Here is a 20,883-nt window from a genome sequence, read left to right on the forward strand (position 1 = left end):
CTGGGTTCCACCTCGTTGAAATTCTGTGCAGCTCTGACAGGAAGTTTCTTCCCCACAGTCTAGCAGTGTTATCTGGAAAGGCTTCAGAGTTCTGTGTCTGTGTTTCCCAGGATTGAGGATTTGCAGCAGATCTTGGACCACTGATGCAGCAGGGGTCTCCTTAAGATGGGGTTCCACAGCTGTTCCAGTCTAGTGCTGAGTGCTGAGAGGAGAGTTTGCCCAGCATACCCTTGTGCTACTGATACCGGTGCACACCTCTTGTCTGGGTCCTACTCTTTTTTCTGTGCCCTACTGAAATCATGGTGCAGATTTTCTGCTCCTGTCTGTCGTTAGCCACTGTTCTCACCCTGGGCTCTTGGTGCAACCTCTCGCTGAGAGCGGGGAGCCTCTCTAGCTGAGCCAGTCTCTCCTGACAGGACTCTGGAGTTTCTCACCTGCTTTGTAAAATTGCCTATTTCACTTTGTTCTTGAAACTAGAGACATTCAGATATCACTCATATCTTCGGATAGCTTTTCCCAGTTTATTCATCATTTTATTTAGCACTTGAGTTTTTGGTTTGTTTTTTTTTTCATTTTATGCATTTCTTTTGCCTGGTTTTTCTTTTCCTATTTTTCTTGTATTGAAAATAGTTTTTTCATACAATATATTCTTTTTTTAACTTTTATTGATTCTTTGCGGATTTCACATTATGCATTCTGATCCCACCATCTTCTCCCTGCAAACTCCTTCCAAAACAAAACAAAATTTAAAAGAAAAAAAAAAACAAAACAAAAAAGGAGAGAGAATCTCATTGTGGAAGCTGTAGTGTGGCCTGGTGAGTCACACAGTTTACCCTTTCGTCCATTTATCTTCATTTGCAAGTGCTCATTGCCATGAGTCATTGGGTCTGGGTCAAGGCCTCTGGCCTCTGCTACATCACCAATAATGGGCCCTCACTGGGACTCCTCTTGGATATCCTGTTGTTGTCCTGCGTCATGGAGATCCTGCAGTTTTGGATCTGTAGGTCCGTCCCCTTCGCATGCTCCAACAGTTCATAGATGAGGTTGATGTTGGGGTGGGCCAACTGGTTCTGGACCTGGGTGGTAGCTGGGTTGGTCAACTTGCCAGCTCTCCCCCATCATCACTGGGACAAGCTATCCAGCACTGCCTCTGCTAACCCACCCAACACAGCCTGCAGCAAGGGACAGGGCCAGTTCTCCTGCTCTCAGGTCCTTGGGTCCGGCTCACCCACACTCACACCACCAGGGACAGTTCCGCTGTCTTGCCCAGGTGAGGTGCAGGGTCCTCTCCCAAGATTGCTGCTATAGGGGGCATACAAGAGAGGGAGGGGACAGCTGTCCTACTCTCATGCCTTCAGGGGTGGCTCACTTGTGCCCCGGACAACAGGGTTAGATCTAGTATGAGCAGCAGCTCAGGCCTGGATGTCACCATGCCCCCCGTGGCAGCACAGACTACCCAGATTCATATGACCCTGGCAGCAGCATAGCCCTAGAACACTAACATGGTCTCAGGTGGCTGACCAGACCCCAGGCATCTCCATGGCCCTCGGTGGTAACAAGAGCCACAAATATCAACTCAGACCCTGGCCACTATAGGGCCAGGCCACGGACCCAGACATGGCCCTCGGCAGCAGTCCTGGCTCAGACAACACCATTGCCCCAGGTGACAGAGTAGGCCACTCAGATCAGCATGGCCCTGGTGGCAGCACGGGCCCTTGGGTACCCATATGGCCACAGGTTGGGACCTAGATCCTGGGCATCCATATGGCAATTGATGGCAACATGGGCCACAGACATTAATAAAGACACTGGCTGTGGTAGGACCATGGACCCAGACAGGGTCATAGGCAGCAGCCTGGGCTTATATGTCACTATGGCCCCAGGTGGTAGTTTAGGCCACCCAGATTGGCATGGTCCCCACAACAGCATGGCCCTCAGACATCAACATGGTCCCAGGTGATGGTCCAGACCCCTGGCATTGGCATGGCCGTCAATGAATCAGGAACTACAGACATCAACACAGACCCTGGCTGTAGTAGGGCCATGAACCCAGACATGCCCTTGGCTGCAGCCCTGGCCCACACATCACCATGGACTTGGGTAGCAAGCAAGCCATTCATGTCAGCCTGTTCCTCACTACCCTCACTTCTTCAGATCTGCCTCTCTCCCCAGCCCATGAACCTCTCTGCCTCTCTCTGTGTCCCACCTTCCCACCCTGTACTCACTCACCATAATGGTGCCCAACCCCAGGCATGCTTGGATGAGTCCTGTCCACCCTAGCCACAAGTCATGGCTTGGAGCTGCTGCTGTTCATACAATATATTCTGATTATGGTTCCTGTCCCTCAACTCCTGAGATTCTCCCCATCTGAATCCACAACCTTTCAGCTTCTCATTAGAAAACAAGCAGGCATCTAAAAATAATGATGATGATGATGATGATGATGATGATGATGATGATGATGATGATAACAGGTAAAACAAAAACAAACAAACTGGAACAGGACAAAACAAACAAGCAAAAGAAAAAACACAAGAAACACATATAGATGTAGAGTCATACATGTTTGTACACAAAGGAATCCTGTAGAAACACAAAACAGGAACCATAATATATACACAAAGGACCTGGTAGGGGGACCCTGACAAAGAGCATCCAAAGATGCCATTGAATTCATTTTGTGTTGGTCATCTACTGCTGGGCACGGAGCCTGCCCTAAAGAGACTTGTATTCCCAGTGAGACTCTATTGGAGAGAACTTATCTTTCATTTGCATGTGGTTATCAGTTGTAGATAATTTCTAGATTTTGCATGGGAGCTTGTGTCCATTTCTCCATTAAGCTCTGGGACCCTCTGCAGGTCCTGCACAGATCCTGTGCATGCTGCCACAGTCTCTCAGAGTTATGTGTGTCAGTGCTGCTGGGTCTAGAAGGCCTTGTTTCCTTGGTGTGCTCCATTCCCTCTGACTCAGTCTTACTGCCTCCTCTTCCCTGAGCCCTGAGTGGAAGAATTTGTTAAAGGCCTCCTATTTAGAACTGGGTTTTCCAAGGTCTCTCAGTCTCTACACAATGGCTGTAGTATTCAGTCTTCTCCCAGATCTCTTGTTTATCTGGTCTCAGGTTCTTGGCCACCTGAGCAGTGTTGGGGATGGGTTCCATCTCATGGAAATGGGTCTTCAAGCCAATAGATATTGGTCAGTTACTTTCACAAGCTGTTGTACTAACACATTTTTTGCAGCCAGATCATACCTGTAGATCAAAGAAGGGTTTGTAGCATGATTTACCTTTCTCCTTTGGTAGCGTTCAGGTTACCTCCCAGTACCATAAACACTGGTCCAAAGGGGTGAAGACTCTAGGTAGGCACCAGCTCCACATCTCTGTGTGGGTGTTGTCTTCAGCAGTGGGACCTTACCATCAGCTTGTAGAGAACCATCAATAGACTGGACAATAACCTGGGTTGTTTAGGGTTTCCCATGGGGCCCCTTTGGCCATCAACTCAATTAGATATAATCCATTCCCTGTACTGGAAGCTTCATTTGGTAACGAGAGGTGTCCAGTTGGAGCTCAGTCTCCCCCATTATTTGGCAATTTCATTTAGATTGCCTTCATACATGCATGCATTTTAAGAAGCTTCTACTGTATTAGGTTTCCATATGACTCCTCAAATAGCTGTCGCTTTAGCTGTCCCTCTCTGTGCTCCCTCCCTCCCTCCCTCCTCCCTCTCTTTCCCCATCTGAGCATCCATTTCCTGCCCCCCCACATCCATGCATAACTGTCTGTTCTGTTTCCCCTTCCTAGGGAGATCCATCCCTCCCTCACTAGTCCCTTATTCTATATCTAACTTCTGTGACTATATTAATTGTAGCTTTTGCTTACTGAAGACTTAACAGCTAATATCCACATATAAGCAAATATGTAACATAATTGTCTTTCTGGGTTACTTCACTCAGGATTATTTTTTTTTCTAATCCCATCCATTTACCTGTGGATTTTATGATTTCATTTTTTAACAGCTAAGTAATATGCCATTGTGTAAATGCACCACATTTTCTTTGTCCATTCTTTCCTTCATTGACAGACATCTGGGCTGTTTCCAGTTTCTGGCGGTTCTAAATAGAGCAGCAATGAACATGGTTGAGCAAGTGTCAAATTGTAGTAGGATGAAGCGTCCTTTGGGTATCTGTCCAGGAATGATATAGCTGCATCCTGAGGTAGATTGAGTCCCATCTTCCTGAGGAATTTTTACACTGATTTCCCCAGTGGCTGTACTCCTGCCAACAATGGATGAGTGCTCCCCTGACTCCACAGCCTCGACAGCATGAGCTGTCGTTTGTTTTATTGACCTTAGCCATTCTGAGTAGTGTAAGATGAAATCTCCAAGTAGTTTTGATTGGCTGGATTTTCAAAAATGTTTGAATTTCTCAGCCATGTTGACAACATTCTTTTTTGTAAACTTTCTTATTCACATTCTGAATTAATTGTCTACTGCATTCAGCTGCCTGTTTGTTCCTGTTTTAGGTGTTGATGATTTTTACAAGTAGACTTTGGGTTCTTTTTCCGGCGTTTTAACCCTGTAGTATCTTTAGAGGCAGGGACTGAGGATTTACAGTCTTTCAAGGTTATCATGTTTGCCCATTTTCTCAGGTGCCCTGTGTTTCTGTGTTGCAGGTGGCAATGCTGTTGCTTTGGTTGCCTCTTCATTTTACTTAGGGATCTTATTGTGCACCCTACTCTTAAGGATCCAATCCCCAATACCATTCAGAGAGAAGAAAACAAACCATTATAACATCAACAACCTTGATCCAAAGATGCCATAGAAATGTACTTAAAACTAATTTAAACCATTAATAAGCAACCAAAGAAAAGTACAGTGGACTGTACTATGAAGTTTAAATTATTTAGAGTAAAAATAAAAAACTATTAAATGAATGAAGTAAAGGGAAGGAACATGGAAAGAGGTCAGAAAGGAGAAGAATGTTAAAGAAAAGAAAATAAAGAAAAATGTCATGAGAGACAAAAGAAAAAACCAAAGATAAAAATATTTAAGTGCACAATGAAGAAAAATGTGTCAGTTCAATTAGATAACAAAGAGAAAAATAAGGTTAAAATACTAGTAAACAATACTAAAATAAAAAGATGAGACACAAGGAAATAATCAAGTATCGGTACAACTCTGTGGGTCCTCCAACGTTGGCGTTTTCTGGGTAGTTGGGGACATCACCTAAGGTTGACTCTTGTCTTTCTGGCCCACTGAGCTAGGGCCTGGTGTGGAGCGATCCAGTGTCATGTGTGTGCCACAACTGTTTCTCCTTCAGGGGTTTCTTTTCCTTTATGGACCCAGAACCTCTGCTGGACACAGTTAGCTATGCAGGCTGTGAGCTAAGCTTGCTGCCTTCACACAATACCTTGGGATGGCGGATGTCCAAGCCAGAGCGGGTCTCCTAAGGCTAAGGGAGTGGAGGGAGCCAGCCCAGCAGTGGGGGCAGAACCATCCAGAGCACTAGTCTCCTTGCTTTGAAACCCTGCTCAGCACTAAACACCGTGTGAAACCCTGCTCAGCACTAAACACCGTGTAAGAAGCCGGCAGAAGTCAAACATCTCCTCTGGAGCTTCAGAGTTCTCCGAGATCCCAGGAAGGGCTCCTGGCTGATGGCCAAGTCAAGGCTATCGATTCGTCATTATCCTCATGTGACAGACTCAGCTATTAGCAGACAGTAAGGCTCCCTGCCCCCATACCTTTCACTGTTTCAGCCAAACCTCCTGCCACCTGAACTCCGTGTGCCCCTGACCCTGACAGCCCTGTTCCTCTCCATAACTGCCTTCTATTGTCAGTCACCTGGGGCTGTGGCAGGTTGATCCCAGGCTCAGTGGCTTGTGATTGTCCCTGCTTATCTTCCCCACCCCCAGGGTAACTTAGCCTTAAATAATAGTTTCCCTCTCTAAAAGGCCACAGCCCTCCAAGACTCGGAGGGTGACAAAACAGACCTCTCCGTGACTGCTGACACACACGAAGCAGTCTCTGTGTTAGTTAAATGAGAGGAAAGCCTCCTTTGGGTCCATAGCTTCAGCCATCATGGCAGTGACATCATGGTGGAATCATGGCAATGGGAACATGGGGTGGAGGTGTCTCATACCTTTGCAGATCAGGAAGCAGAGCTCTTGGGCATCTCAGGCCACAATCAGAACTGCTGCTGCCCCCAGAGACCCCTTTCCACCAGCTGGGTCACATGTCATAAAGTTTCTACACCCTCTCAAAAGTGTCACTAGCTGGGGACCAGATATTCAAAATGCAGCTTCTGGGGAACTTTTCACATTCAAGCCACAACTCCTGCCTGGGTTGAAGGCTTTCAGGAACTATGGGCTTGTTCTGAGGTAGAGCTGCCTGTCTTTCTCCAGGGCTCCTGCTGACCTTGGAAAGCTTCTGCTTTGGCCCCCATGCCTCTCAGGAAGTGGCTGGAGAGGAGCCATGTACAAGTTTCTCCTTTTCTCTACATCTTCAGTTTCTCTGCACTTTTCAGTCAAATGCTCTTCCAATCTTTCCCAATTTGGAATAGAATTTATTATCTCAGCTCTTTTCCTTCAGAGCATCCAACTGAGGCAGTTTCCAACCTGCCATCTTAACCAAGAACTCTCCAAGCTTCTGGTCCTTATGAAAAAATGTGTAGCTTTTGTTTGTGCGTGCGTGCGTGTGTGCATGCGTGTGTGTGTGTGTGTGTGTGTGTGTGTGTGTGTGTTTATGGTTTATGTATGGTAAATGTATATGAGTACATGGGTCTCTGGGCCCATGCATGAACATGTGGAAGTCAGAGCAGATCAGGTGTCTTCAGGGCTGTCCACCTTGCTGGGTTGATATGAGGTCTCTCACTGCACCTGACACTTGGCATTGTGACTAGCCAGCATGATCCCAGGATCAGCCTCTCTGTCCCTCAATGCTGGCACTATAGGAGTGCACAGCCATGTCTGACTTTTTCGTGGATGCTGGGGATTCAAACTCAAGTTCTCAAGCAGAGCACATGCTTCCAAGTAGACGAGACCATCACTGGTCCCGATCTGATCTGGCTGAGATGAACAGTGTCTCCTTTTAGCATGTACACGTTTATATACTCTTACTCTCTGTTGGTCCCAGTTTCCCTCTCTGTAAAATACAAAGACACAGAGGGGGTGGAAAGACACACTAACCTGGCCAACAGGTGTTCTTCCCACTCTGCTTTATTAAAAAAAAAAAAATGGGAGGAGAAAGCTATGGTTTTGGACACACTGGAGGCTCTTCTTCATATCTGCAGACCACTTGCCTCATTGGCATACTACCTGTCCTAGTTAGCTTTCTGTTCCTGAGATAAACACCGTAACCAAAAACAACTTGGAGAGGAGGGAGTTTATTTGGCTTATACTTCTGTTCACAGTCCATCACACTCAGGGCAGGAACTCAAGCAGAAGAGGCAGGAACTACAAAGGAATGCTGCTCACTAGCTTGTTCCCCTTGGCTTGCTCAACCTGTTTTCTTATATACCCCAGGACCACCTGTCTGGGGTGGCACCCACACAGTGAGCTGGGTTCTCCTACATCAATCATTAATCAAGAAAATGCCCCCCAACAGACATGCCCCCGGGCCAGTCTGATGAAGGCAACCCCTCAGTTGAGCTGCCCTTTTTCCAGGTGACTAGGATGCGTGTAAGCTGACAAAAACCAACCAAGCACACGCCCTTCCCCCACCCCACCACTGCTCACGACGGTTACTGGGAGCCATTGCACTTCAGATGCTCTCAGGGTGTGGACTGGGATGCCTACCTCAGATTAAATGTGCCACTTAGTATGCCTTTGTTAAAACAAATCTTATCACTTACTTTTAATTTGCAGTAACATAGCTTTAATATCTCCCAGCCTGGAACTTTATAAAGAGACTTTTACAAGTCAAGTGAGACAGATTGCTATTACACAGCCTAGAAACAAAAAGTCACTAAGTGCTTGAATATTATTCCCACTTATGTCTCCAACAGGCCATCCATGGATACTGTTCATTAAGGCTCCTAATAACCTTTCTCATTCAGCTTCAATAAGATGATTTGCAGGTGGTACGGATGTGCCCATTGTTAGCATATGCATTAGCATCTTCATATCCACTTCATTTTGTGGTGTGCATTTTAGTACATGTAATAGAGATTTCATTTACAGTTAAGGGCATCGTTTGTGCCATCAAAACAGAACTACTGAGTGTTTGTCAGGCCGCACTGGGGAGCAGATCAGAGACCAGTTTAACAAAATGCTGACAAGCTCATTATATTAAACTTGGGTAACATGCTGGCTCTGAATACACTGTTGAGAACCTTAATTTACAACTGAGTTGGAATCTTTCCCCTCGTATTTCACTGTTTTTGTTTCGAAAGCATTAACACCTTCTGTTAAAGTCAGTTTTATTTCACTAGCAGGAAGTGAAACAAAGACCAGTGAGCATTTCTCTGCAGTTGGTCAATACCTGCCAGGGTTTCTCTCTTTTTGTTGCTCTTTGGGTTTTTCTGGGGTTGGGGGGGGTTGTTCTGTTCTGTTTTGTTTTGAGGCAGAGTCTCTCTCTGTACCCCAGACTGGCCTGGAACTCATTGTGTAGCCCTGGCTAGCCTCAAACTCAAGGCAGTCCTTATGTCTCCCAAGTGCTGGGATTGTAGACATGAGCCACCACACATGGCTTATTCCCTTAAAGTCAACTGAAATGTTTTTTAACAACTTCTTGGAATATCTATAGTAAGTGTTCTTATTCAAGTGAAGTTCACAAAGTGTCGAAAGGGGTGTCTAAGTACTGTACTTTATCCCTTAAGTAAAATATAATATAATTAACATAATATAATATACAATGGTATATATAATATTAGTAGTTTTACATAATATAAGAAATGATATATAAACATAATTCAAATATATATACACACATACAAACATACATAAACATGTAAAAGTACATGTTTAGATACATGAACATATATCAACTTGGTTCATAAACTTGAACAATTTTAATATCCAAGAAGCAGCTTATGAATGTTTGTGTCACCTACATGGCATATGCATGCCATTGTCAGATGATCCTAAGGTATTCTTTTGAACAGCAGTGAAGTGCAGATGCACTCTATCCAGATGGAGGGGTCACCATCCTGGCGACAGTCTGGCTCCCTCCTGTGTAGCTCACCCCATCTCACGTTTGGGTGATGCTGTCTAGGAGCTTCCCGAGAGAGAGTGAATGGGGATATCTTGACCCAGATCCCCATGTCGAGTATCCAAGATGCAATCCCAGACCTGTCAGAAAATGGTCTGTGGAGAAGTCCGGCTGCTGGGGATATTCTGTGCAAATCGTATTCACCCCTAAATACCAGGGTGAATTGCTGGACCATATGGTGCTATGGTTTCAGTGTGTCTCTAGAGTTCATACTTCAGAAGCTTGGTGCCTAGGGTTGCTAGGTGGCAGGTGTACCTCTAGGTCATAAGGTCTAACAGAAGGTCTGGTCATTTGAGGTAGTGCTTGCAGAAGGAATTAATGTGATTACTATGGGACCCTGGCTCTTTCCCACGATAACAAATCATTATAAAAGAATGAGCCTGACCCCTGGATCCTTCTGGCTTCCTGTCTCAGTATGTGACTGCTCTGTTCCTCCCACATGTGTTCCTAACATAATGTCATCCAGCAGTGAGGCCTTCAGATACATCTGCCTGGTCCTGGACTTTCAGCCTCAGAAATCTGTGTTCTGCAAGATTTGGCTATCAACATTTCATCATGGGCTAGGGAGAGACTCCTGAGGCCCCAGCCCTCTCTGAGGGACACTTGACAGTTAAAGGTGGCTGAGGCAGTGGGATGGCTCTTTGTCCAATGGTGTAGCCACTGGTAAGTTGCCCATGCTCCAGTAAATAACTGCTTGTCCATGCTTGTGCAGGCAACACTAGTTAGCTCACACACTTGTCAGAGTTGAAGGAGAACTTGCTGGGGAGGAGGGGGACTTCAGTAGGAGAGGGAGGGGAATGAGAAAGGGAGGTAGAGATAAAAATGGCCAAAATTCGTTTTATATATATAGTCAAGAATATATACGAAATTGTCAAGAATAAAAATATGTATGCTAAATAAACACATTTGGTTTGTTTTCAGCTTCAAGTACAATTTGTTATAGTACCAGAAAATAGACTAATACAGATTCACTAAAGGCATAGCCCAAGATCATCATTACTAAGTGTTGATTATGTCGGAAACAATACCTCCGATTTGTTAGCAACTGGCTTGGAGAAGTAGGTTGCTCTGAGCGAGCTTGTGCATGCCTTCCATTTTCATTTCTCCCGGGTAAATAATGAAGAATAGAATTTTTGGATCACGTGGCATACATACACTTAGCTTTGTTAGTGATTACCAAAGGGTTTCTAAGATCATTCTACCATTTCCTTTCCCAGCTGTGACATGAGAGGTCTAGTTGCTGTGTGACTCCAGTGCTCACTGTGACAGACTGATCTTAAGGGTGTGAAGTAGTAGCTTTCTATAGTTGAATCTGTGTTATTTTATGGATATTAGTTTTAAGGACATTTTGTGTTTTTTTTTTCTTTTTTTTTTTTGAGGCAGGGTTTCTTTTTATAGCCCTGGCTGTCCTGGAACTCACTCTGTAGACCAGGCTGGCCTCAAGTTTACAGAGATCCATCTGCCTCTGCCTCTCGAGTGCTGGGATTAAAGGCATGTGCCAACACGCCTGGCTTCTTTTGTGTCCTTTTTGACCATCTATAATTCCTTTATGATCAAATTCTTGTTAAGTCTCATGCCCATTGTTATTTGGTTGTTTGCTCTGTCAATCTGCCACTCCCTCTCAAAGGCATGTCCCCTCACTTTGTGGTGATGTCTTTGAGTGTACAGCGAGTTTTTATGTTGATGAAGTCATGTGCTAGTTTTTTTCCTCTGACTACCCCAATAATGTTGCCTTTTTTCTAGGACATATTACAGGTTCAACTTTTTACTCGGGCCCTTGAATCTTTCTAAGTTTAGTTTGATGGTTATGGCTATGGTTTAGTTCTAATTAATTTGTGCTTATGGTGCAAAGTTGACATTGAAGGTCTTTTCCCATGTATCCACCAACCCTTGCACCTCTTGGTGGAGGCTAATTTCATTCCTCTGCTGATAATCCACACAGATTTGTAGAAGATTGCTTGGCCATAGCCATAGGTCTGTTTTCAAATCCACGTTTGCTCCTTTGATTTGTCTTTTCTGCAGTAAGTTTACATGATTGTGAATACTGTTTCTTCATAATCAATTACATAATCGGGGACTTTAAGTGTTCTGATTTTGTTTTTCTTTCAGGTTTTATTGGTTACTTGCCTTTCTAAAATACAGCTTCCCTTTGTTTTTAAATTGCACACTTCATAAACACAAACGATGTGTCCTGCTCAAGCCCACCCCCGCTGCTCCTCTGAGTGGAGCACTCCTCTGAGTGGAGTACTCCTCTGAGTGGAGCACTCCTCTGAGTGGAGCACTCCTCTGAGTGGAGCACTCCTCTGAGTGGAGCACTCCTCTGAGTGCTCCACCTGCCGCAGCCCCGGCACCACTTCTCCCTCCTAATCGTGTTTACTCTTTTCTCTAACCCGCTGGATCTGACAAGTGTAGACAGTATACACATGGCTGTACAGCGTCCCCAGGAACAGGGAGCCTATCAGGGCCACAGCCCTGGGAAACACTGGCTCTCCTTCCGCCAGCAGCCGCCCATAGCTCCTCGGCCGGGGTTGGGACTGGTGACCTCTGCTGCCTATGCTGGAGTTGTGCCTTGCCTGCTCCTGTGCAAGCTTCTTACATGCAGCCAACGCTGCCGTGGGTTCTTGTGTGTGGCGGGGCTGCCATGTCAGGAGAACACTGTTTCCAGCAGTCCTGCACAGCCTCTGACTCTTTCATCATCTGTCTGCCCCCTTCCATGATGGTCCCGGAGCTTGGAGGTTTGATATAGAGTCCCACTGAGGGCTGAGCACTGCAGTCTCTTATTCTCTGCACTTGGACCAGTTATTAGTCTCTATATTAATATCCATCTATTGAAAAAAAAGGAGGCTTCTCTGATGAGGGCTGAGATCTGCACCAATCTAGGGGTATAAAGATAAGTATTTAAAGAACAGTTTGATACTATGTTCATTTAGCAGAATAATAGTAGGTTAAGGTCTATGACCTTCCCTACCAACCACAGATTCTTACTCCAGTTAACAGTACCAAGTATGTGTCCTGTATCATGGAGTGGGTCCTAAATCCAACCAGATTCTGGTACGAGGGCCCGCACAGTGATAAGAGTGGGTATCCTGGGCTTCCCCTCATTTAGGAGAAAAGCACTTCTTCTTCATCATTCAGAATGCTGCATGGGCTTGCAGGTGTTCTTTGTCAAGTTCAGGGAGCTCCTCCCTAGTCTTAATCACAAATGTGAGTATTGACTTTTGTTAAATAGTTTTTCTCCATTTGTATTATAATGATCTGAACTGCTTCTTCTGAAGCTTATTATGATGGATTATGTTAATTAATCGATATTTTAGTATTGAGCCAACTTTTCACCCTTAGAGTTAGCCTCACATGGTCACACTGCGTAATTCTTGGTGTCTATATCTGAGAGCTGTTTGCTTTACATGCTGAAAATTCTGCAGCATATTCATGAGAGATTTCTGCCTATATTTCTTGGTATCTTCACCAAGTTTTGGTATCAATGACCATATTGGTTGGTTGGTTGGTTGGTTGGTTGGTTGGTTGGTTGGTTGGTCAGTCTTTGAAACAAGATCTCACTGGACAGCTCAGACCGGCCCCAAGTATGCAATCCTCCTGCCCCAACTCAGTACTGATTACAAGCATGTGCCAACCATGCCCAACTAGGATTGGATTGAGTGTGACTCAGTCCCTTCTCATTGATACTTGTTCTGGGTGTTACAGTGCATACACTGCCTTGTCAAAGCTCACTGGTATTGAGATTTAACTACCTTTAAGGAAGAGTATATGTCTTTCTGCTTCCATGGTCTCTTATTCTTCACCATTCACCTAGTTGTCTTAAATATTCTACAAACACTGAGAAAAACAATGTAACTTTTGGTCTCAGGAGAAGAAAAGTTTATTTTACCCCACCCTCACCCCATTTTTCTCTTTATAGTTTGAAAAAAAAAATCTTCCATTAATACAGGGGACTTGCAGCACACACACACACACACACACACACACCTGTTTTCTTCCTTTCTGAACTAAAGTGAACTTCCTTTCCAGGTCGCCTGAACTGGTGGTCTACTGTGTGCACGAGCTGTAAAAGGCTTCTTCCTTTGGCCACGACAGGGGATGGGAACTGCCTCTTACACGCCGCCTCACTGGGTAAGCACCCTGGCACCAAGAGAGGCCCACAGGGCTCTGGGGCTGTTTGATGCATGGTTGACAAGGAGAGCCGCTCATGCTGTCATCAGAATGCCAGTGACATCCTGGCCCTTCTGGTCAGGCTGGGTTGGTGACAAGACAGAACACTGTGGGGTAAATACCTGTCTTGCCAGGAGACCTTGAGCAGGAGCTTCAAGGACAGCAGCTAGAGAAGAGGGCACTATGAAGCAATCTAAGGGGATGTCCCAGAGGATGCCGTGTCTTTACTGAGACTTGAAAGACACTATAGGCAGGAGACAGCACAGACAAAACACAAAGCGTGAAATGGCGGGGTGTTCAGAGGCAGAGCTATGCTGGATGCGGCTCCAGCAGGAAGACTTGGGGGCAGTGTGTGGCACGGGGTAGTTTAGGGGCTGCCTGTGGACAGCAGTCTGTGATGAGAAGAAGACAGATGTAGGCATACTCAGATAACGACAGTCAGGTCCAGAGCACATGCATTCACTACCTTCCCCAGGGAGCCACATCAGCAGATATACAGGTGTGCATGGCAATATGAGATACTCGGGGTCTCAGTGGACTTCCTAGAATCGGTCCTCCCTCCCATGCACAGGGTTGACTCTGTGTGACAGGCAAGTCTAGATTTGTACCAGGGGCCTGAACATCAGGTCCATGGCTCTCCATCAGTCCTAGAGACTGTCTCTGTCAAGGGACCAAGACCCCTGGATAAGAACATGACTCTCATTAGGCAAGATATCTTGCAGTTAAATGTGACCTGATCAAGGGCCAGGCCCACACATTATTTAGACCCCAGTGGGGCCTGCTCAGTACAAGGCAGGCTGAGAGGACACTGCAAAGAACTCTGAGCAAAGTGCCTCAGAATGTGGCCCAGAGAGGCCCAGAGGCGCTGAGACCTAGAGTGTGTGGTAATGATGGCGGTCATGGGAAAGACACAGGCAGTCACTCCATGCTCCCTCCCCACAGCAGGGCCAGCACATTTTGCTACTGCCATTAGGCATGCCTGGCGGTGCGCACCTTTAATCCCAGCACTAGGGAGAAGATAGCTATGAGTTCAAGCCCAGCCTGTTCTACATGGTGAGTTCCACGATAACCAGGGCTGGACAGCGAGACCTGCCTCCAAAAACAACGGTGATAAAAGCAAAGGCTGCCAAGAAACAGAGTCGATCTTCTCCAGGGATGAGCTCCCTAACAGATTACCCAATCCTAAACTGTCATGTATACATATAAGCAACACTAGGTGAACTCAGCAGGTGGTATCTATACATCTCTAAGTGTATATGTACCAATGAAAAAGATTAGAGGCCATGAATTTGAGAAGGAGCTGGGGAGGGAGACACAGGAGGAGTTGGAGGGAGGAGACAGCACTCTAATGAAATTCTCCAAAAAACTTTTAAAAATCTCCAAGTTAAAAAAAATTAATTTTTTAAATTAGAAATTTTAAAAAAACATTCACTTCCCAGCAACTTCCTTGGTTAGGTCTCACTTCTCAAAAGTTCCACAGTTTCTCAAAACTGCCACCTGAGGACCAAACATTCCATCACCTGAACTTTTGGGGAAACTCGCATACAGGCGCTGACAGGAATCCCCATTTTGCCCGTTGAATCACTTGCAAGCTTCTACTGTCGTAAGATATCCCGAGACGTGTGTTTTCCAGTGCGGCAGCTGACGGTGCCATGGGCTGTGGAACACCTGAAATGCAGCTGCTTCCAGTGGAAGCACTATGTAATTCTAAAATGCACCTAGACTTTGGAGGCATCATGTGGAAAACAACATAAAATCTTATTATTTATTCTTAATGACTATGGATCACAAATAAAAACTTTAAAAGAAACCACACAGCTAGATTAAGTCACTCAAATACTTTGCATAGCAAACTCTTTGTATCTCAGTAAACTTCCACGTAGGGTTTTACACTTTCACTATCAAGTGCATGTTTATGGAGTTATCCGCCACAAAAAGAAAAAACTAACCATGACAGAGTTGAAAGCAGAAAGAAGGGAGGAGGGAAGGGAGAAAGGAAAGATAAAGAATTCACTCTGCGGCTGACATTACTCATAAGAAAACCAACATGGCTGCACCCCCACCCCACCCCAGCTGAGGACCACTATCAACACCGGCACATATCATCTCCCAGTACTAGAGTCCTACCATGTTCACTCCCAAATCCAGCATTTTCTACTCACTTTTTTCAACATCTCTTTTTATTTTTAATTGACAAATAATTGTACATTTTTTGGAGGGTAGGTATCTTAAATTTTCATTAAGAATTTCCTATGCCTTTCATCTCCAAACTGTGATTTGGTCATTGAGTTGTTATTTTTTAGAGTACTCAATACTGTTTTCCTAGAACTATTCATTTTATTCACATTAAAAAAAAAAAAAACTGGAAACCTGGAGAACAGATCGCAAGAGAGGCACTCTCGAATAGACGTCTCTCTGCACCCTTGTTGCAAAGGCTCCAGCTTGGAGATGCCTTGTCTTTCAGATGCCTCGGGTTACAGAGCCTCCCTCCTCAGCCCCCCTCCTCACCAGCACCTCAATTGAAGGTGTTTTCTCTGTGAGCATGATGGGCCTCTGAGGCCTTCCTCCACCTGCAGGAGAGGTCAGGCCACGGCTGGCCTGGACACAGGCTTGCTATCCATGCCCTGCAAACAGGGTGCTTGGAACCCACATGTCCTTTATTCCAGTAAAGGTTGTGTACCCCTAATCTGAAAATCCAAAGTCTGAACCTTTTGAGCATCAGCATGACACCATAAGTGGGAAGCTCCACAACATAAACCTTTGTTTCATGCAAAAATCACCTTAGAATGTAACAGAAATTACCTTTAGGTCTGTGCACAAAGTACATAGGCAACGGCAATGGACTTTATATTTAAACTCGCATTCTATCCCCACGGTGTCTGTGTATGTAAACATCCCCAGATCAAAAGCCCTTCTGACCCAGGCATTTTAGAAAAGTGTCTTCGGCCTGTACTTGCTTTGCATTTGTGCTGACACAGCAAAACTCCATACCTCTAGAACTACCAGAAGCATCCCTGTGACAACGCCCAGTACCACCAGGAGCACCTGCTGAGCACTCAGTACTGCAGGGAGCACCTGCTGAGCAGGCCTGACACTGAGCAGGATTACTGGGCACACATAGAAACAGCAGTCACTGGGGCTATAGAGATAGCTTAGTCAGAGCCAGGGCCAGAGTTTGGTTTCCATAGCCTACACTGGGAGCTCACAACCACCTATTAACTCCAGCTTCAAATGGTCTGGCGCCCTCTTCTGGCCTCTGAGAAAACTGCATGCGCGCGTGTGTGTGTGTGTGTGTGTGTGTGTGTGTGTGTGTGTGTGTGTGTGTGTGTGTGTGTGTGTGTGTGTGTGTGTGTGTGTGTGTGCTGTGTGCCTGCCGGTGTGCCTGCCGGTGTGCCTGTGCAAACACAAATAAAAATAAATCTTTTTTAAAAAATAAATGACAGTTGTCCTGGAGCCAGGTAGGCAAATATGTTTGAAACAAGGAAACCTTGTGTGAGAAAGACCTTCAAAGACCTATGGAAGCAGAACCTGTTCAGGGAATGCCGGAAAGTGGAGGCAAGCATGTCTGAACATGAGAAGGGAAGAGTGAGAGTAGTTTCTCTCCATCCGTGCTGTAGGAAAAGACAAAGGCCTGAGATGTACTATGCCCATGGCAGTCTTTGACTATTGCCTGTCTAGAGGTCACAGCCCACAGTCAATTCCAGGCACACCCTAGAAGCTCCCAGCTCATTTGCAAGCTGTTTCTTCTCTGCCTTGTCCCCTCCACCCTGGGCCTAACCACCTTTACTTCTTGCCTCTTCTCAAATGCACCAATGCCTGGAGAGCCTTCTGCCTGGTGTGGCAACTCACTCCCTCCTTCACCCATTCGAACCTTTTGTGGACATTCCCATCCACTCACACCATAATGAGTGAGCCTGTCTCGCTGCCTTTACCTGCTTTGTCTCCCCGTGTGTTGTGAACACTGAACATTACATGCTCATTTAATACCTACCTCACTTCTTACTTCCCTACAATATACACTCACAGACTGTAGGAACTTTCTTGTGCCATGAATATTCCCAGCACCTGGGATGGATGGATGCATGCATGCATGGATGGTTGCATGGGTGGATGGATGCGTGCGTGCATGTATGCATATGTGCATGCATGCATTGATGGTTACATGCATGCATGGTTGTGTGGATGGATGCATGGATGGATGGATGAAAGGTGGGTGTGGGTGGGGTGGGGGTAAAGAGGTGGGTGAGTGAGTAGATGAATAGAGGATGAAGAGATGGATAGATACATAGGTGAGTGGGTGGGTGTGTGTGTGGATGGATGGATGGATGGATGGATGGATGGATGGATGGATGGATGGATGGATGGTAAAGAGGTGAAAGAGTGAGTTGGCAGCTAGATGGGTTCTCCTTTTCCCCCTGCAGCCATGGCTGTAGCTCATTCCAATGCTCTTCTCATTGACTTGGTTTCTTGACTGCCCCAGCCACCCACAGGATGTACTCGGTGACAGATGGTTCTTCTTTTTAGTCCCTCAGCACCTAGCTCAATGGAGTCCTTCTTCCCAGGAAACAAGGTCTCTGTAATGCCCTAAACATGTGCAGTGGTACCAACCAACACTGCTGTTCAGAGAGCCCAGATGCCCTATGCTAGGACTTCACACATCTTCTCTAGTGGGCCTTAGGGAAGCCAGAATCCTATTGGCCATGCAGATGTTGGGCCTTCCATGAGGATATGTCACTAACCTGTCCCCAGAGGCACCCTGTCACCCAACCACAAGACCTATGGTGAGCATTTGGCCTCTCCAGAAAAAACCTGCAGGAGACAGAGGTAGCCTTCAGTCCCAGAGAGACACAGCACTCATCCTTTACTTGCTGTTGTTTTGTTAGGACAGGACGTGCCCGCTTCGTTCATACATACACACAGCATGGGGATGGGGGAGGGCTGCAAGCCTGTGATGAAACTAAAGAGCTGCCTGACATGGTGGTTCCTTCCTGTGCGCCCATGGGGGAGGTCAGCCTGCTGGGCTGTGACCCTTTGAGTCTCCCCTGGCTCATCTCTTCCTCACGTCCCTTCCTCCTCTGTCCCTCATGACCTCCTGGCTGCAGGAATGTGGGGCTTTCACGACCGGGACCTGGTTTTGCGGAAAGCTCTCTACACCATGATGAGGACAGGTGCTGAGCGGGAAGCCCTGAAGCGGAGGTGGAGATGGCAACAGACACAGCAGAACAAGGAGGTTGGTGCCCGCCTCTGCCAGAGACAGGACCCAGCTCAGGAGCAGCCTCTGACTGCGCTATACCAGGGGAGCCCTGTTACAAACCCGCAGCAGCACAGGCGGACAGCAGCACGTTCCTACCTACACCTCCCGTGCTGGTGTGGTTAGGAAAGTGCCTTCCTTCGCTTTAACAGTGCCCCAGCATGGAGAATGATGCATCATGGAGACATGCACTGTTCTGTGATGCTTCGGGCCCCCTCAATCCAGAGGCAAAAATCTCAGCAGCGCCTAGCCATGGTGATATTAGCACTTTTCTCCACAAGAAAAATCTGCCTGTATTTGGGGTAAAATGGCTTGGTGGCTTTTTAAACTGTGCCTTGGTCAGCCCTAGCCAGGGTCGCTCATTCCCACGTATTACCCGGGAGTGACCTTGATGATTGGAGGACTCCAAAAGCTCTGAAATCAGGGCCTGGAATGTCTGAAAATACATAACAGTGACCACCAGGGGGCACTAACGGATGTGTCCCGGCTGGGTCCTGGTGGGGCTGAGTCCCAGCTGGGTGGCTTGGTGGGAGGAGGAGGAGGCGAAGGCAGGCGACAGTGGCTGCCTCCTGAACCAGCTTCCCTTCGCGCCAGTCAGGGCTGGTGTACACTGAGGAGGAATGGGAGCGAGAGTGGACAGAGCTGCTAAAACTGGCCTCCAGCGAGCCTCGCACACACTTCAGCAAGAATGGCAGCGGCACGGGTGGTGGGTGAGTGCTGCCCTGCTCTCCGTGGGTCTTCCAGAGCTCCCGGCCACTCAGGGCCTCCCAGAGCTTGGGGGGGAGGGGAAGTGCCCCTGCATGCTAGCCAGGCAGCAGAAGGCAGGAAGTGTCCGTTATAGAGGAGGCAACGTGGGAGGTAAGGGGAGGCCCGACACAGATACCAAAGCTCCCTGCACACGAGCTCATGGGAGCCGCCCAGCCCTGTCTACCTCGGGCTCACCGTGCAAAGAAAACAATAGTAGTTAGGGGCCTCGAGGCAGAGCCAGGCCTGGAGGTGGCCTGTGACAGTGGTCATCGCCACAGCCGTCACTGCACACACAGGACTGTGAAAATACCAGCTGCTCTATATAGACTTTTCCTTGAATCTACTAGTGTGTGTTTCCAAGTCCCACTGGAAGCAAGAGCCCACCAAACCACCCAGCGCTTCCCAATGGACTCCACGGATATCACGTGTATTCTTAGCACAAAGGCTTTGCACGCTGTATGCATTCAAGAAGAGCTTGCTCCTGCAGGTCAGCACCAACGTTCCACTGTGGGAATGAAGAACAGGCCAGACCAACAGGCACACGGTGGGACATTTGGCCATGAAATTTCAGAAGGTGCATTCTTTGATTTCTGCTCTTTCATCCTGAAGGGAAAGTTACCACCCCAGAAAAGGTCTCTGCCTCAGCACAAAGAATGAATATGGACACCAAGAACACAGATCTGCACGTCTCCTGGCCAGCCTCTGGCTATCAGCACCCCACCACAGTGGGCTGGTGCCCACGGGGCCTAGCCCTCTGAGGCTCCAGCTGGAGGACGCGGTTCAACAGAGCCTGCAGTGGGACCACATGGAACGCGCTCCAACCTGAGACTCTTGAGTGCAGAAACCCACAGTTCCTACAGGTTGCTCATTGCTGTTTTACTGAGATGACACATCAGCCCCAACAGTCCATCCTGGGTCCAGGCAGGCATAGTTGAAGACTTGTTCCTGAAAACATAGCTCTTGTCTGTTCCACGCCCTCCAAGTCCCGGGTGTTCCTTCCAGTCCAGTGTTTCCTTCACTGCTGAACTTCCCACGCTCGCCAAGGAGACCGAATCTCTTCTGGGGAAGCGCAGGTGGGAGAAAAGAGAAGAACAGCAATCAGTATGATAGTGCTTTCTATTGCTACAAGTTGCCTGAAACTAGACAGTTCTGAAGGGGGAGAAGTGTATTATATCTAGGGACTATGAAAAAGTGCATCCAGTTCTTTTAGTGCTGCTTATCTCAGTTGAATCTCTGGGTGGAGAACCTACAGAGTTCTCTGTTTTGCTTGGGGAAGGTGTGAATAGATGTGCATTCTCATATGCACAGGCACATGGATGTATGTAGAAGCCCAAAGTTAATGCCTGGTGTCTTCCTCATTTGGCCACTTCTTTATTTATTGAGGTACGTTCTCTCACTACATCTGGAGCTTGCCAATTTGTCTAGCCTTAGCTAACCAGCTGGCCCTGGCAATCCCATCTCTGTATCACAAGTGCTAGGATTCCAGGAAGCCTCCATACCTGCCTGCTTTTGTGCCTG

General features: G+C 46.9%; 1 protein-coding gene across 5 annotated transcripts in view; it reads left to right on the plus strand.

Annotated features, from left to right (window-relative positions):
- The window catches only part of Otud7a (OTU deubiquitinase 7A), a 304,503-nt gene that overhangs the window by 252,322 nt on the left and 31,298 nt on the right, over positions 1–20,883 (plus strand). For all 5 annotated transcript variants that reach the window (XM_076544154.1, XM_076544147.1, XM_076544135.1 and 2 more), the window contains 3 exons: positions 13,227–13,328; positions 18,470–18,597; positions 19,213–19,328. In XM_076544154.1, coding sequence (XP_076400269.1) covers positions 13,227–13,328; positions 18,470–18,597; positions 19,213–19,328 — 346 coding nt within the window. The remainder of the gene's footprint in view (positions 1–13,226; positions 13,329–18,469; positions 18,598–19,212; positions 19,329–20,883) is intronic.

This window comes from Peromyscus maniculatus, chromosome 1 (assembly GCF_049852395.1).
Source record: "Peromyscus maniculatus bairdii isolate BWxNUB_F1_BW_parent chromosome 1, HU_Pman_BW_mat_3.1, whole genome shotgun sequence".
Classification (NCBI taxonomy): Eukaryota; Metazoa; Chordata; class Mammalia; order Rodentia; family Cricetidae; genus Peromyscus; species Peromyscus maniculatus.